Here is a 19,006-nt window from a genome sequence, read left to right as displayed (position 1 = left end):
TTGGCGAATCTCAATTAAGAGCTTAAACACTCTCGATTTCCATTGTTTTGATGAGGCTCGAAATTTCTACCGCTAATCAATGAAAATGTTGAGTTCTTCGGATGACACTATCGTAATTGGACGGCTATTTAGCTAATCGACTTTTACAGGGGGATAATCACGCCATATAATTTAGTGGAAAATCGTAGGTGTGTCGCGTTAGACGTGTAATTTTTTTTAGGAATTTATTAAACATAAATCAAGAAATTCTTTGTACCGAAGTTGTAAAATATCTATCTATCTAAAATCATTGTAAACATAAAAATTTAAAGTGTCGTCTGACATAGTCGAAATTGAAACGTGTGCCAGATAGTCGATCGTGTGTACTACTATTAAACACTTAATATTTGAAGCAGTCGTCGAGTCGGCTGCTTCTTATATTAGTTCAAAATCGGAGTGGTGGCAGGCAGCATTCTAAAAATTGACTGTACTCTGCGGTCTAATGCACGAGCTACTCCGATGCGACGAGAGAGTACACACAAGAAGTCGGCAAGTAGTAAAGTAAAGAAGCCTCCCTCTCTCTCCTCCTCCGTCTCTCTCCCTGAGCCGTCCGCGCGCGGCACACGTTGTCTGCACGGACCGTTGTGTATTCTTACTTAAAGAGCTTGATCGCAGAGGCTCGATTCAGTCTTCGTCCTATAACGCAAGCCCGCAAGTCGTGTTATACATTATATCAGGAAGCGTCGTCGACACGTTAATCAACATAACACGTGCTGTACGAAAATTTTCATGAATTAAGTCTGTGATTCGAGGAATTATATTGTGGAAGTTTGATTGTGCTACGCGGATCAGCTGTTGCTAACGTACTCTGATCTGCTGTGATTGCTATATATTCATCTTGAGTGATCGAGGACCGGACTTGTTAATTTGTTGGTGATAAACAATTTTTAATTGTTTCGTAGCCGTCGATTGTTTCTGCTGAAAGTTTTTTTCATCGAGTCTCAGGAGACTTTTACAAATAAATAGTAAGATAATTTTTTTTAATTTTTGGCTCATAAAGTATATAACTTTTATTTTAAACTTGCACGTGGTAGAACATTTTTGGTGAAGTAAAAGTTTTTTTGCGCGTGATTGTATCGGGTGATGTTAGTATCTTGTTGAATTTGCTCAAATATAATAAAACACCTGGCTTTATAAAGTGATTTATTACGGTGAAAAATCTAGTCAGTTTCGTACACTCATATAATCACACATTTGTCAATGAAAAATTATTTTCAATTCCGGTTTCACTTTGATCAAAAATTACTCAAAAATTTATCATTTTCAGTAATATTCATATTATTTAATTTTTTTTTAATTGATTAATGTCGAAGTACATTGATGATAATCATGCATCAATTAAAATTAGTGAGAAACTTGCAATGCATTTAAATTTTTCTTAAATATAATTGTTGAATATTATCAAAGTATCAAAGAACTGTATCTAAGATCACAAGAGAAACTTCAACAAGTACAACGATCGATCATTGTCCGAATAAAGCTTGGGCTTACAATCGCAAACATAAAGTCTCGACTCTCGATCGTAATTAATAAACGATTTATTATTAACATAAACGTACTGTCTCAGATATAAAAAAAGGAAAATAATAAAGAAATGGAGCAGAGCGGCGGAATATCGATAATATCGCCGCCGAGTATCACCGACAACAATGCGGCCAACAATAAGGTGAAAAGCAACGGCAGCAGCAACGGAGGCGGCGGTGGCTTAGCAGCCAGCACCGCGAGCCGCTTGATGAATGCCAAGGAAAAGCTGCGCGTGCCTTGTAAGTACATATATACAACAACAAAATATAACGGCGCATCTGCCGAGCACTCGGTATAGATATCTATTAGCGTCGGAGAGCTATTTTATATAATTTTTTTTTCTGCGTCTCGTGCGGCGCGTATATGTATGTATGAATTGGCACCGATCGCACCGAGATATCAGTGGCAATTCATCTCTCATTGGCAGGCATCGTTTCGTATTATATACCAAGTTTATATTATACGCACTGAGCGTGTGTGCGAATGCCTGTTGTATGAAAGATGACCCGAGTCCGAGACTTATTCATCAAACTTTCTTCTCTCTCTCTCTTTGGTCGTTTGATTTTGTCCCTGATTGAAGATTTATGCTATAAGTTCCATGTACGCTGCTCGCACACGTGCACGTATAGAAAGAAATGCATACATTACGGTTCCATCAATTATATGTATAAGAAGTAGAAATAGCTTGCAAAATTTCAGCTAGATGGAAAGTACATATAGAAAACTCAGGCGTAAATTTATGACAATCGCGGAATTACCAAGTGTCGGGCAATAATTTACTTGGAAATGCAGCTTTTTAATGCATATCGTACACAATATCGTATCCACGAAGCGGAATAAGACAAATTATAACACGGGCTGTCGAAACACTTTCATATCTTTGCCAGGCGCATAAATATCGTAATTAGAGTAAGACATCCGAAAGAAAATTCAGCGAGTCTCCTTTTTTTTTCATCTTGGCGCTCTGTCCTCATTGTTTTCGCAAATGACTTTTCGCTTTCGTGACTTTTAAAGCGCATACACGCGATACATATAATATATATATTAAAAATAAAATTACCATAGCAGTATGGCGTCGTTCGAGTCGATTTCTCACGCAGCCGCAATTGATCTTCATCAATGGTAACAAGTACGAACAATGGGTCGCAAAGGAATAATAACAAAACAAAAAAATCAGAGCGCGCGGCAATCTCTCGATAAAAAGTGTCGTCGCATGGCATTCGCACTACCACACTGCGAAAGTAAACAAAAAAATAAAAAGAAAAAAAGAAAAAAAAAACAAAAACGAAACAAGCGTATAACGAGCTCGCGCGGGCAGAAACTTATAATAGAAGAAATCGGCTTCTCTCGGTGCACATGGAAACACATGGACATAAAGTCCGGTCAATTTTCTGGAAAAAGAAAGTGTGTGCGCGCGCGCGATCTGAAATTACGATTGGCGGATCGTTAGAAGCGCAACTGCGCCGAATAATGAGATCTGCTTCTCTCGCGCTCGATCCTGGTGTGCGGAGTATAGCTCGGCGCTGGGGTGGTCGACCTCTATCTCTATCTCTCTCTATGTCTGTTGCTCGCGCGCACTACGGCTCTCCTGCGCGTGATTATCGCACGCGCGCGTAAAGCGTAACATGTCACTCTCTCGCGGGCGCACATATATATACGTGTACTACAACGCGCGTGCCGACCGCTCGAGCTCGGCGCTCAAGCGGAAAATGAAGAGCTTTATATGGCCAGTGATTGCGTTTTTGGTGCTCGTAGCTATTATCGGAATGCAGTCGTGGTATATACGTATACGCACCGAAGCCGGAGTTATAAAATTTCGAATTCGCCGCCGCTGACGCCGAGAGCTAGACTACTGCTATTATGTATACACGCACCGAGTATACTTACGACTTTAAAAACTAAAATAAAAAAAAAAGTAGTTTTAGCGTGAGAAGGTGACGAAATCTCCTATTAGGCTAAATGCTGCGTACTGCACGGAGACCCGGTGCGAACGCTGAAAACTCCTTAAACATACGCGCGTGGCACATACACATTGCATAATAACGATATTGTTTTTCGAGAGCATATTTGAACTTTTGCTCGAGTACGGATGAATTTATAATTTTTCGCAATGAAACGTGTGACCGCAGGACTTTCGTAATATACAGCTACTTGCACAATTTTGATTTTCCTTAAATAATCAATCAAGTACGGGGTCGCGCTTATTCCCTATCTATATATTGATTGAAACCACGCGCGTGTGTATTAATATATTCTATATGCGAGAGGCAGCAATTATGTGCATCACCCGAAAGAAGATTATGAAATTTTGTCTAGTCACGTGAATTGACTTATGTGTGCGATTGTAAATTTCGAGCTTAACGAGCAAAGAAAATATTGATTTTTACAAACATTATACACTAGCATTTTCAACTTATATATTCGAATCTATTCAAGTTTACATTGAATTATACCTGTAAATACGTTTCCGATTGATTGATGCGAATATTGCGAAAATTGTACGATGCTAAAGTCAAAATGAGCTCTAATTGAATGATTAAGTACTGATATCGGCCGCTAATTCTATATTTCTGTGGAACAAAAAATAATAAGCTCGACTAAACTTTCAGTTACCAATTGCGCTTTAGAAAATCAGTATTTTAATCTTCATATCATCTATAAAAAAAATCAATAATTTTTATTAACTCGAATTAAACATTAACGAAATATGCATGAGTAGAACAAATAAAGATTTAATTTAACGATTAGCTCCTACTTAAATCTTAACTGTTCATCGGCTGTAAAATGGAAATTAATGACTAAATGTTGCCACTGCTTATGCATGAGCTTCTTTCAAGTTTTAAAGCAATTCGGCTGTCATTGGCTTTAGTATTTTATGACTCGAAAATAGAAAACTTTGATTTACGAGAGTTTGAAAATTGTAACCTATTAATCATCGTATTGATTTTATAAATTGCATGATAAATAGACAAGTCACATTGTTAATATTGTTTTTTTATCATTCAAATCAAAGTAACCTTTTAACCAATTATTCAGAACTGTTTTCCAAAAATCATTAAATAGTTTGATTTATATGAAACCTACAAGGAAATTTGAAATAGCAGTAAAACTGTCATAAGCTGTCAAAATTTTTAAAGTCTTTTTCAAGCATTTGAAAATTTTTTCAGTTAGTAGTAGGAGGACACACATTTGAACAAACTACAATCAGCATAAATTAATGCAAAATTATTGTTTGCACATAGAAGAGCGTGATCTATCCATAGACTCGACGATTGAAAATTTTTCGTCATTGATAATAAATTCCCACAGCTAGTACTCGGAAAGCTAATATCGAGGAATTGCGAGTATCCAATAGATCGACATTTTACCTGCAGATGCAAGATTAATCCGAGACTTTCTCTCGTCTTATTATTTTGCCGAGTTAATGACTAAATTGAATTCCGTATTCACCGAGTCGATATCCTGCAGTTTTATTTCTCTCAAAGACAGAAACTCGCTACCTGTCAACGGTAACTGTTTTAGATAGCTGACCTAAAAAGCCACGTCGTAATTGTACCCAAGTCGACAATTAAACAAAAAAATAGGCAAGCCATTTTTCCTTACATTTCATACGAGAATCGCGTACTTTTTCATTTTTCGATTAGCAATTCTTATTTGCAATTTTGCAGCGCCTATATATCCATTATCGAAGTGCAACTTGCGAGAGTGAAAGTTTTACATGCTCGTCGAGTATCATCAATTCTGCCGATGCATGAGCGACTAAATCGAATTTTTCGAAAACGTCAGTCACATGTATATAACGTATTAAGTGCACGTATATAGAAAAGCTGCTTTCTAAACTAATAAAGGCACATAGACGAAACAATTGACATAGGGTCCTTTGCTTTCGTGTAATTCACTCACGTGTCGTTGGCATTTTTCTACAAATTACACGTCGTTCCTTTAAACTGTGTACACTGTGCAGAATATAACAGGTGGAGGGCATTCACATCAAGCTCGCATTTCTCGCTCGCTATACGTATATAAACTTGACCCACTGTCACACTAGCTGACTGACTCTCTTCTCGTTTCGCAGCTCCGCGATAAAAAAGCTGCGCGCAAGTTTTAATCTCTCTCTCTCTCACTCTCTAGCTAGAAGCATCGATCAAGGTCTTTAGAATTTTCGCTGTGGAGCATTATGGTTGGCGCGTTTTTGTATACTTTCTCGCGCGGCCCCGTGTATTAGAGTCTCGTAGCTCGGAAGTCGTTAATGAGTTAGAACGCGAGCTCGTAACATACGGAAGGCGCAGTACAGGCGCGCGGCGTATATCAGTCTACTATACGGATAAAGAGTCGACTTTTTTTGTCGCGACTTTTAGTGCGTATAGCGCGCACATTATATATTATGTACAGTAATTGCGACCGCGAAGGATCGCGAGTCGGCTGTTTGTTTTTTCATCTCGCGCAGGATATCAAGAGCCGTAATTGTACGGATTTTAAAGAAGATACGACGCATAAGATATGGGGAACGAGGATCTCATACATAAAACGATCTCTTTTTATTTTTATCTGGGTTAACGACTTGAAACGTATATAAATATTTACTCATTTTTTCTCCTATTTTTATCAGTCGCACAGGTGCAAAACTATCATCGTTTTATAATTTCTATTGTTCGTCGATTAGCAAATTCAGCGCCGAGAAATATAATACAAATCGGCTGAATCACGTGCTCATCATTTACAACGTACACGTATAAATCTTTTTTTTTGTGCATAATAAAGTACCCAGGAACACGTGAAATTCCAAGTATGAAGAATAACAGTTGCTCAATAAACTAACTCAGCGTTTTCGTACTGTCGCTATATTATGTGCGCGCGATATAGTGTGCCAGCAGCCGTGGCGCGCGAGTATAGTGATAGGCTATCGCGCACATGCACTTGCTCATGCGCGCGTAATGTCATCGCTGTGGAGTCGATCAATCACAAAAGAGTCTGACGTTGCACTGCAGCTCCACCTCCCCTTTTTTTATATGCACGTAAAAATAAAAAAACAATCGCGCTACATATTTCATCGACTTATATATCTCTGCAAAGGACAAATAGCTCCTACAAATGTATGTGAGAAAATATCTCCCTCTCTTTTGAAAATCTTCTCATTATTAGGAAACTTTATTTGATAATTGTGCAGCGTAGCAAAGGTATATATAAAAAAAACGCAGGCACCCGTAAGCGCAGCAACAATATCGATATGGTGTTTTTCACGTAGCCGCGTGCAGTAGTCGTAAATATAATACAGCTGCGTTGTGCCACAAATAACCATACACAAACATTACGTATTCGAATGGCCTAAGGGGTTGAGCGCTCGTGTATATAACTGGCCAGTATTGCATCGCTGCTAAAGATAATAATGCATGTTTTTGGGGCGCATTATATACCGTACGTTTTGTACGCCGCTGCAGCGTATGTGCGGGAGGGCAGGAGATCGAGTGACTTCGCAAATGCGAGTGCACCGATTGAAGGTGTTTTTACGCCGAGAGCTCCGAGGTATATCAGTATCGGAAACATTTGTTTCCGCGGCTATACTAGATTATTCATGCGCTGCACTCGTGCGAGTATATACATGCGTGTCCGTAGAAGTAGCATGTTATACACGCGCAGACTACTCTCGCTCGCTCCCCGAAGGTACGATAAAATTTACCAATCGTACTACTAAAAATTTGCCGTTGCTGCCGCTGCTTTTCCGCATATAATGCTTGCGAGATATCGTGCTATAAACGGCTGCGCGCAGATAACGGACTCGGCCCCCTTTTGCGCGCTTTTCGAATCGAGGCACCGACGAGCTCGATCTCCTCCGCGTACACGATGTTTACGTGCTTTTCCAGTAATTACGCGCGTTAAATGGATTATGTGCCGCCGCCGCCGCCGCCGCCGCTGCTGCTGTGCCCCATTGACTCGGATTTCACCTTGCCTATAACGTATCGCGTAACTTTTCATGCGAAATATGGCCGATGGAAAATGTGGAATATAAACTTTTGCTGTTTAGTAATTTTACCACCCGCACCCGTGCGCCCGTCGTATACTTCGATCGATTGTATCTCTATTATAAAAACTACAAGTACGACAAGGTGCTCTTTAATTTTCATCTAAAATGCGTTGTAAAATTTATAAAAAATAATACCTTTAAAAATGTGCATTATTATGCCTTTTGTGTTGCTATAGCCGTATAATGCAGTTCGCGTTATGGAGCTCATGTAATATGCGCAAACTGATACACATAGCGCTAATGTCGCTGCATGACTCTAGCCCAGTGTCGATTATAGTAATCAACTCTCTTTTTTTTTTGCATTAATGCGAAACATGCAAATTTATGCTAAATACGAATGGCTAACGCGTGAACGGTAATTCCTGCTATTCAACACTAACGGCAGATAATATTCATTACGATAATTTTAACAAGAGGTTTTTTTAGAAACATACTTCAAAGCCGTTCCATCTATTTGTTTCACCTGCGTATTCAAAATAAATCATCACAACTTTTGTAAAAAAAAATGGAATATAAGTAAATTTGATTGGGTGTCATCATAAAATTTCACAAATATGGCTTCAAGTAATAACTGATTTTATTAATTACTAATTACATATATTTTTCAGTCTTTGTGTTTTTGATGAAAACGACAAGAAACATTGACTACTTTTCACTTGTACAACAATTTCTCCAACTTATCGATCAATATGTTACATTATAACAAATATGCGTTTGAATAAGAAAAATTAATTATTTAACAAACTCCATGCAAAGTCTAAGAATTGGAGATTCCGTACGGTATCGCTAGCAACCTCTTTGACAACTTCTGGTAATTCATAACCATAATAAGTAGAGGGAACTTTTTTAGGTCCATTCAATGCTGGATCTCTAGCTCCATCTAATCCAGGTTCACCCAAAGGTACGAATTCGAATTCTTCTGGATCTTCGGGTTTTACTCTTTTTTCTGGCGTGAAATGAGGCTCAAATACTTGTTCGAAAGCAGGTGCTGAGGCATCGAGATGATTGTTTAGTGGTCTATCATATGAGGTCCTATAGGTCCTTGCTTCTGAGAATTGTACATTTACAATCAGCGCAGCTGCAATAAATCTGCAACGACATACATACGTTTTAGCGAAGTTTTAATCAATTTAAAAATTATTTTTTCAAGTTTCTATTGCCTCGAAAGAGAAAAAACAATAGAATGCAAGTAAACTTACGCGATAGTCAGCTTCATGGCAAAACTGTTACTATTAACGGACGGCGGGACGAGAAGAGCTGCTCTCGAATTCACAAAGCGAACTGATGCTGATGAATCTGAAAATTGCTCTTTTATATACATACTCTTGTATCAACTAGTTATAGCCGTTCACTCAAAAAGTATCATTCACAGGATGTGACACACTGGAATAATCATTCTTCACGCTTCGATTGCGTGAATCAACTGTTAACTAAATTTGGACTCTATTATCATAAATACAAAAGTAATATGATAAAAATATTAATTTTTAAGATTGATATGCCCCAGCTAAGTCTAATTAAAAAAATAATTACGTGGTCAACAATGCCTGTAATAGTTTTGCATATTTAAATTATTTATGCGGTAACTTTCATAAAATTACCCACGCTGAATATATTATACTCATAAAACTACTGTGGGTTTTTGCACTTTGGAAACAAGATGCAATTTTCGATTGTTCGTGATTTTTTCCCAAACTATTTGTGACGCTGTAGTCTTCTGCGAAACTCCGATCGAAAAAACTCATTTGCGACATTCCTACTCTCAACCGTCCTTTCAAAAATTTACACTTCGGTGCCTCTACTTTGAGTGTAATTATAGATGAACACACAGACAAACACACACACACGAAGTAGAGCAAGCGGCTCGCTTCTCTACCATATATACATTTTTAAGCCACTACAAGTGCTTCCCTTTCGCTCTTTTTTGTGTGCAGATGTGCCAATGGCACTGAAGAAATTCTGTTAAATCCCATGTACATGCACGAATGCAACTCGCTGTTTTCAAGCGCGCGAGTAAATGTTATTGCATTAATACATGAGTACATGCATGTTGGTATATATGGCCGAACGCGGCCCGATTTTTCATCTCTAAAATCATAATTCCTTACAGGCTGGGAGTTAATTGAGCGTAAGTCTCTGAGATGCTTACAAACGTATCTTTAGTTGCAGCTATGCAGCCAATGTTAACAAGTGTAATTTAGCTTCAAATAATAAAAATCACGGATTTACATTGGTTTTCACAGTATTTAAAAAGTGAAACTAAATCATACCCCGCACGCCTGTGTGTTATCTGGAAAAATCTTGCCAAGATTGACTCATTCGATTTTAAAATCATGAAATGCTTTCATATTCTGGCTAACGATCTTGCTCTTTGCAGTGGGTTTTACGAATGTTCGAGCTCTTAGATCGCGTGATTTTGATACTATAAGTGCATTAAACTTGTGCTGATGCGAAGATACAGTTTTTACTTTCCATTCATTCCTCGATAGTTGTTTCTTCGAACGAGAAGCGCCGTAATCATTGAGCAACTTTTAATATTTTGAGGTGTGAAAAGATGCACTGATTAAAAAAAATACAAGTTCGCCATTTAACAGATACATATTTTTCAGATTTCATAACTTTACTGCCATTTAGAATATAAATAGTAAATTAGAATATTTGCATTAAATTAAACTAGCTTTTTTTCGCCACTGCTTAATTTCATGACATTTAAAAAAATGTTATAGCTCCTGCGTAAAAATAGAAGCAGTAGGAGATTTATGGTCAAAAGCTTGGATGATTCTATTGTCAATGTACTTGCAAAATATTGGAAACAATTTTCCCCGTGTATCATCTTTAGTCCTGCGAATGCGCGTGATGTAATATTTTCTCTATGTACTATAAATAATTAGTCTTGTATATTATATTAATAATTTATGGGAGGCATAATTTTAATACGGCCCTTATAGGCATTCATCTATGATCGATGTTTATGCATGTACACAATTTTTTTCTCAATTTTATTGATTTTATGAAATGTCTGAAAAATATCATAACAAGTATAGAAAGAAATGTGTTCATATACTGCTCCACAATTTGAATACAGTTGGAAATTAAAACGTTTGTTTCGACTTACCACATGATGTCGTTTTTAGACAGAACCGTTCCCGCAAGCAGAAAAATTAGTTGTATTGTTATATGAACCAGTTCATTCAGTTTCAATATGTTTCATTATGTTCATTTTTAATTGAAAACATGTATTCAATTATTTTTTTTAATTTTGTAAAGGTACGACAGCTTCCTCCGAGGTTGCTGCTATTCTCAAGCCCTAAATAAGCCCTCAAAACCTTTAACATAAAGGATTCTTTTGAAATCTAACGACAAGTAATATTCATAATATTGACATTATAACTATTGCAGTTCTTGTCCACTGTGCACTTTTATGCGGGATCTAATCAAAATACTGCAATCAAAAATAAACATCATTTTGAACCATATATTATATGACGTGCTTTAATATACCTCGAGGTTGCTGCAATTGCTACTGTCGGTACAGCAGAGGCATTACGAATTACAGGCTCGTGAGTTTGTTTCAATTTATAATGGTGGAGTTGTAATGCGAATGTACGATCGCTTACGCACGATTCACGCACATTAGAATCAGTAAGTCACTGTTTATGTTCAAGATGTCGCTCTAATCGCAGCTCCCAAGGAAATTTCAGCAAACTAGCGGCTAAGAAGCTTGCACGAGTATATATCTCTTACCTGGCGCTGTGAAAACTTTAAACCCCTCGCTCTGGAAGTTCGCAAAACTTGGTCCAGAGCTGAGCCGAGGGTGGCGAAAAATTTAGATTAATTTTATCAAAAGGAAGAGATGCGCACATGGAGATATAATATTTTATTCATGAAAATGAGCAAAAAACATATGTGCGCCACGAGAGGGTGAATGAAATTAACTGCTCAACTTGAGTATATACCTTTCTCCTCTCAACGCAGCGATGAGACGGCTACGATAACGCGGCAAGTCAACGTCTTGGCGTAGATGTGCTGTATTTATAGTTGTTTTTTTTTTCGTAATTAGAGATGTTGATGCGCACTCGACTGGCGAAAGCTAATTATACCATAATGTAGGCATCTCGTACTTGATCCGTAGTTTCAGCGAACGCGGCTAAAACTTTTAATTAGTATAGTTCGTTTTATTTCACATATCCATCTTGTGTCGCGGATAAATGTTGATACAGTAATCGGATAATTATGCCTCGTGAAAATCAAACGCGTTATATTACACCTTTAAAAATAAGGATTAGATGGTAATTATAAAATTCACGAAATGCATTAAAATGCGTGAGGTGAGCTGCAGAAAAATCCGCAAAAGGAGATGAGGTGCTATGATTACATTAAAAATTTGTTAGGATAATTAGTTTACTAGAGGTTGAATATAAATTCACTTTCACTGACGAAAAAGTAATTTGATGCTCTTTTAATGAGCCGTTAAATGAAAAAGTATATTACGTCATTTCAATTTCATATCTTGTATAATTTTTTTTTCTTTTTACAAAACTCTATTATTTTTACTCGAAGCGCAATCTTCAAAAGCTAAACAATGATCGTCAGAGAAATAAACGATGTCAAGTTGACAATTAATTTTCCAGTATTAAACATATTTCACCAAATCCTTCGTGACATTTTGGATTTATCTCACAATCATCCGGGAAATATGAACTGTTTCAATGGTGCAGAGGAAGCATGGATCGTTACAAAAGTGTTACGGTCGTAGAGCTCTCCGTTGTACAATATAACGAAAAATTACAGCCATTAACCTGCGAGTATTTATTCAATTCAATATCACTCGTATGAAGCTGTGCGTGTTCGTTCGCCGTGCGTCTCATAAAAAAAATTAAATGATGAATTTACGGTTGAGCGCCTTTCGAGAACATAAATCAATAATCAGGCTACATGATTAATTACTCGCGCGTAATAATGGGCGTTAAAAACGAAGCGGAATCGTGCTTATTATTTTTCACTCGAAGCGTATTTCCGAGGGCCACGCGAAGCTTCTATGCAGAGCCAATCAGAGGACAATTGGCTTTTTTCATGCGTTTGTGTTTGTGCGATTGTATCACTCGGTACAGAGACATCGCGGATGATGTGACACCATTGTGGGGTGCGGGAGAATCCAATTATTCGGAAAGCGTACGAAACTGTTAAATCAGACAATATGTACTGCGTGCTGCATCATAGTTATGTAGGATCAATAATACCGTACATTTTTGCACGAGAATATTGAACTTTTCAAGTTTGAAACTAATTTTATCCACTCAATCCTGTTATCGTTTTACGATAATTTTAATATTTTACTAACTATGAATAATATACAAAAGTAAATTGTGCAATTGCGGAGAAACGTGCTCTCTCAAATTCAGAAATTTGATATTCCAAGTCCGACCAAGAGCAAACTGAAATTGTCTATTTTCATATCGTAAATCAAATACAAAGCTATTTGCGACTCGCAAATAGTTCGCTATTGGCTCAATGAAAACATTTTTTTGAAATCTCGGAAGCAAAAACTACATTTTCCGCGCTGCACATGCTATACACACGCGTTGTATGCACTACATATACATAGAATTATATTCCGGCGCGGCGTAAAGTACGCAGGTATGCGACGCTCATCGTCGTAAATTAAATTGTGCTCGAGTAAAGCCGGCGTTTCGGGAGTAAAACTTATTTTCTTTCATACATACGTGCAGCGGGCTAAAGGCTCATGAAAAATAGCCCGACGCTCGCTACGAGCCTCGCAAGGATAATTTTATCTCGGCCCGAGTGTATTTATGCTAACGCCATGGATACGTGCTGCCCTTACGGTAGTTATATGCTATCACATTTCATCTGTGGCTTGAGAATTCTCAATTGTACCTGAGATTGGCACGGGGCTACATTACTTGAATTTCTATGCTGTCATAACACTTGCTTTAGATGACTGAAACGATTTTTGCGGGCACATAAATTTTTTATTTCTTGAAACGAGTAAGCGACACACTATATGAATACGTCTGAATTCACCATTTTCAGTCATCAGCATGCGGAATCGTAAAATTAACATTTTTTAATTATCAAGGGTATAATTTAGTTTTCAAAATTTATTAAATGTATTAAATGAAATTCTCACTTAAAATGTACTGTTAAAATGAAATGTTTATTTAAATTCGTATAACTGCTGCACGCGTATCGCGCGTATACGACACATTGACAAAAAGCCTCAATAAAATATTCAAAGCTTCAAATGCGGCTTAAACTGCAATTCAAATTTTGTAACTGCCTCGTGCCAAGAAGGCAATAAGCAAGTGGAAACGTTGTATTTTTTGCAATTATGCGAGACAACAAAGACGTCACGCCGGTGACAACGTCAAAGCGAATCACAATTTTAAATTTTGACACGCCTCTACGAGTGTGCAGTAGTGTTGACGCATAAATATACAACTGCCGCTAAAACTAGGAGATATCTATGTACAGGCATAAGAGTACATATATTGTTAAGGGCGTAGCCAGGGCACGTGTCCTTTTCTCTTGAATAAATTCCGTTTGATGTACGAAAGCGTATACAAATGCAAATAACTCGCGCATGCAGAGTTTCATGTAGTTGCTAAATTCTTCAATATCCCTCTTTTAAGCATACAACAAACACTTAGTTCTTAAAACCTTCAACTGCGTCGAATAGAGCTTTGCAATGCAGTTGGAAGAAAAATTTTGCGAATGCAAGTTCAGGGCGCGCAGAAATAGGCAACCTCGAGGGATTTTCAAACAGTTACTGACGCAGAGACTGATACAATATATATTTGAGCTGTAAAATTGACGCGACTTTTGAAAAGAATAAAAGTTATAACATTAAAGAAAGTTAAAAAATCGATCCAATTATAGATTATGTATATATTGAAAATAACAAAGTTTTTGAAAATACGTGATCACAATTTTTTAAACTTTCTTGCTCATACAAAAAGATGACCTGCTTCCCATGCTGAATACAGCTTTTTCTCAATTATTAAGTCAAATAATATAGCACTAAAAATGAAAGTTCTTTAAAATATCTCGCAAATCTGAAGTAAAATAAAAACTGAAAAGTTCAGTAACAAAGAAGTTCAATACAACTCCCAAAGTACTAATTAAAACAGTAGTTAAACTTAATTAATATTTACATTATCTTTGTCAATTGAAACAAAATGATTACTTCTTTGTCAGATAATAAATCATATAATAATAAATTTCTAATTAAGTATACATGTTATTCAATAAATAAACTCATAAAGTTGTAATATTTCGGTTTAATATTCAACCTAATAGAGTAAATTATAAAATTAATATCGTGACGAATTAATTTAATCGACTAAGAAATGAAGTATAAAAGCAAAAGAAATGGCTCCAGAGGGGATCGAACCCACGGCCTTCGCGTTATTAGCACGACGCTCTAACCAGCTGAGCTATGGAGCCGTTAGAAGAGGGTTTCAAATTGAGGTATTTGAAACTACGGTTCTTATTTGGTAGCAATGAGTTCTTTTAATTATACTTAATGAGTAAAATTCAATTCAAGTAGTCAAAACTCGAGATTTTTTTTGCTCATATGATATATTACACTATTAAAATAATACGTTCATCTTAAAATATAATTTTAATTGTAAAATACATTAAATAACAATCCTTACATGAAATTAAAAATTGTTTTGCTTACCTTTGAATGCCTGCATTACTTGTTGATTAAATGCCCATTATTACGAGTGTTTAAAATCTATCTTTCATTGTAATCCCCTCAAACTTTAGCCAGAAACTTTTGTGTAATTAAACAACATTTATGGACTTTTTTAATAACTTTAGGTCTTTTAATTAATTACAATGTTATATTTTCCGTTTGAGATATTAATAAAAAAAAAATAGGTGTACAAAGCAAAAGAAATGGCTCCAGAGGGGATCGAACCCACGGCCTTCGCGTTATTAGCACGACGCTCTAACCAGCTGAGCTATGGAGCCGCCGATATCTAGTTGACCAAAATAATCATACACAATCTTTACGAGATCAACTGACCTTATAAAGATAAAAATTTTTTACCTGTGAGCGTAAGTTAAAACAACGATCGTAAAATTGATGAATTTGAAGTCATATCATGGTACGTGTACCTGAATTGAGTGTAAAGCACGAAACAATAGTTGAAATTTATGTAAGTCAAGGGAAAAAAGTAATATCTATTTTCTAAAAAAAAATAATAAAATCTTCAAGTATTAAAGTATAAATTCCTAGCATTCTATGATCGTAGACTTTATAGCTGTATGTTACATAACATTTCTGCGCTCCCCACCAACGGCTCCATAGCTCAGCTGGTTAGAGCGTCGTGCTAATAACGCGAAGGCCGTGGGTTCGATCCCCTCTGGAGCCATTTCTTTTGCTCTTTCCGGTTTGACTATCATTATCATCACAATACGAAACAATAGACGAGATATTGCAAATAAGATTGGATGCAATGTTTAAATTTTACAATCAAATATTTGGTATTGAAAAAACTCAAAAAAATTTTCCAAAAAATACTCAGTCTGTTATAGATTTTTCTTTATTAATTATAGGATTGACTCATAAAATAAATTAGAATATACTCAAAACCGATTTATGCAAAATAATAATCCACATAATTGTATCATATTCACTTCAATAACCATCCAATTTCGTTTAATGCAATATCTCGATGAGCATGACACATGCATCCGATGCAGACGCTTTGAACTTCACAGAGAAAATGCTAATGCGAGAGCTCACAGCAGCAGCGGAGTGTCTTCGTTTCAATTCATAAATTTTACTTCTTCCATAAGCTCTGTGCAGCGCCGTATATACATAGGCGCACTCGTGCAATCACCCTTCCACTTGTTGAAGGCTGCTTCGGGTCTGCTTAACATAGCCGAGCTGCAGCCAAGAGCTCTTCCGACCGCTTGCATTAGAATTTATTGCTCTTTGAGCTTACTTTTCGCGTTATATGACAAATTTCGTATGATTTCTGCTTCCACATTGTGCAGAGCCTGCAGGATATTTTAGCATAGCTTGACTTGTATTTCCATCTTAGATGAACGAATTTATTCATACCATTTATTCTGAAAAAAAAAATATATTTTGCAATTTTACTAAATTCTTTTTTCCTGAAATTTTGTTTATAGGGTGCAAGAATGACGATGGATCTGCTGTAGAATGGTTAAAGAAAGGAGTCGCTGAGATGATTGGAACGGCGATAATCGTTTTTTTGGGCTGTTTGGGGTGCGTCGGAAGCTTGGGGACCGCTCCTACACATCTTCAGATCTGTTTGAGTTTTGGATTTGCTGTTATGATAGCTATTGTCGTAAGTCAATCCTTTCAATTCTATCAATCCTTTTTTCCCTTGATTTATCAAAATATGATGATCTCATGTATCGTTGGAATGAAACAAAATCTCGATTTTCAGTGCACGGCTCATATAAGTGGTGCTCATTTGAATCCTGCAGTCACAGTTGGAACTATCGTTTGTGGATATACGTCCTTGGCATCGGCTGCGGTTTACATCATAAGTCAAATGGCTGGAGGTGTATTGGGATACGCATTACTAAAGGTATTATGATGAACACTGTATTTTTAATCGATGTAATTTAAAAATATACTTGAGAAAAAATTAAGCTCACTGACTTACAACACATTTAATCATTTGTTTCGTGATACAATTATGACATTAAAAGTAATAAAAATAGTACGAATTTTTTATTTAATTTTTATTTATTTAATAGATAATAACCCCACAAAATCATCTGCATGGAGGAGATCCAAACACAGCTGCAGGATTTTGCGCGACTCTTTTGCATCCTCGAGTCTCAATACTGCAAGGTTTCTTCAGTGAAGTCATAGCAACTGGAATATTGGTATTCATGGTTTGCTCCATCTCGGATTCTCGTAATTCGCGCAATACCGATTCTGTAGCCATCAAAGTCGGCTTAGCCGTTGCTGTTCTATGCTTCGGATTTGTACCCTACACAGATTGCAGTATGAACCCAGCAAGATCTTTCGGACCTGCCTTGATCAATAATTTATGGACCGACCACTGGCTCTTCTGGTTTGGACCTATGGTAGGTGCCTTGCTCAGCTCGTTACTCTATAAAACCTTATTTATGCCCAACCTCAAAGAACAAAGAACTATTACGCCAGAAAACGGAGTATAAGGAAATTTTCTTCTAAGTTAAAATTGCGAAAAAAATTATAAATTTTATCGTTACGTTTTATAAAAAAATTTAAATTCTGTAGCACTTAAATTGATCAGAGAATTATGACTACAGAAAAGTATTACTGTATTTACGAACGAAATACGATAACTTCATGAGGAAGATATAATTTTATGATTCGTTTATTGAAGATCCTTTATTTAGATGAATTCTTAATTATTATAATTAAAAATCAAAAGTAATCCGATACAAAATACAACTCTAAAAGTTTTATTGCATTCATTATGGGTTTTCATGTTTTATAAGAAATTGTATCGACTCTTATGTATATTTACAATTAAAATAATTACTGTTGATATTTTCCATTATTTCATGTATGAATGTATTTAAAAAATCATACCGAATTTCATTCAAAAATGAGATGAAAAACAGTCTGTGATTTTATTAAGAACTAAGAATGAGTTGAAAAATTTCTACGAAAAAAGTATATCACTTATGTTAAATCTTTGACATTAAATGTAAGATAATAGTGTTAGTAGTATAAGGATGTGTAATATATAAGCTTTTATATCGAATTATTTCATAAAACAACTTTACCATTATTATCAACTTTATAATTTTCAAAGATCACTATAATCAGCGAAATGAGTGTCTTTTTACCATTATATTGTACCATCGCGTATTATAATCGGAATGAAATTTTTATAAAAATGTTAAGCTTGATGAATAGAAAAAATGTAAAAATTAAAATTTTATTCATGGAAATATTATTATAAGTTTCATTATTTATTTGAAAAGTTTTTATCAATGTATATTGCCAATTTATTGCAAAATATTTCAATTTTACACAATTCAATGCCCAAAAGAAACAAGATTGAAGAAAACCGTATAAGCGACTTTCAAATGACCTACAATGACAATTTACTGTTTAGTAAAATTTAAACCAGATTTCAACCACTTCAATTCGATACTGTTACTTTAAGTCTCTACCACTAGATGGCGAGTACCTTTACATATGAATCTGCAAGTGGCAAAGTAAAAATAATTGTATAAACCAAATCACTGTCAACTTTTTTTAATTAAGCTGCCTCTTGTCAGAAAAGAAAAAGTTTTAATTGTGTTAGTTGAACAATTCGTAAGGTAGGATTTTCTTACTTACTCTAAGTGCGGACTAATAAACTTGGATATTTCCGTTAAACTGCGGTTAGATGCGTATCTCCAACCTTC

The 19,006-nt window shown here is 36.1% G+C and overlaps 2 protein-coding genes and 3 non-coding genes across 5 annotated transcripts; 2 read left to right on the top strand and 3 right to left on the bottom strand.

Moving 5' to 3' along the window:
• Positions 1-393: 393 nt before the first annotated feature.
• On the top strand, positions 394-18,535 carry LOC106652502 (aquaporin AQPAe.a-like). The gene is made up of 5 exons (XM_014371497.2): positions 394-1,004; positions 1,607-1,802; positions 16,754-16,932; positions 17,035-17,178; positions 17,351-18,535. Exons 2-5 carry the CDS (start codon positions 1,634-1,636, stop codon positions 17,777-17,779), a joined length of 921 nt encoding a protein of 306 aa, XP_014226983.1. The 5' UTR covers positions 394-1,004; positions 1,607-1,633; the 3' UTR covers positions 17,780-18,535.
• On the bottom strand, positions 8,207-8,853 carry LOC106652503. The gene is made up of 2 exons (XM_014371498.2): positions 8,785-8,853; positions 8,207-8,674 (listed from the first exon to the last, which is right to left on the bottom strand). The coding sequence occupies exons 1-2, from the start codon at positions 8,799-8,801 to the stop codon at positions 8,314-8,316; spliced, it is 378 nt and encodes a 125-aa protein (XP_014226984.1). The 5' UTR covers positions 8,802-8,853; the 3' UTR covers positions 8,207-8,313.
• Trnai-aau lies at positions 14,976-15,049 on the bottom strand. Its single transcript has one exon. It is a non-coding gene; the product is annotated as a tRNA-Ile (tRNA).
• Trnai-aau lies at positions 15,510-15,583 on the bottom strand. Its single transcript has one exon. It is a non-coding gene; the product is annotated as a tRNA-Ile (tRNA).
• On the top strand, positions 15,914-15,987 carry Trnai-aau. The gene has a single exon. It is a non-coding gene; the product is annotated as a tRNA-Ile (tRNA).
• Positions 18,536-19,006: the final 471 nt, after the last annotated feature.

Source organism: Trichogramma pretiosum, unplaced genomic scaffold, assembly GCF_000599845.2.
Source record: "Trichogramma pretiosum strain Unisexual culture from Peru unplaced genomic scaffold, Tpre_2.0 scaffold26, whole genome shotgun sequence".
Taxonomy (NCBI): Eukaryota; Metazoa; Arthropoda; class Insecta; order Hymenoptera; family Trichogrammatidae; genus Trichogramma; species Trichogramma pretiosum.
The sequence above is the reverse complement of the archived record's forward strand: the minus strand, read 5'-3'. Positions and strand labels throughout refer to the sequence as shown.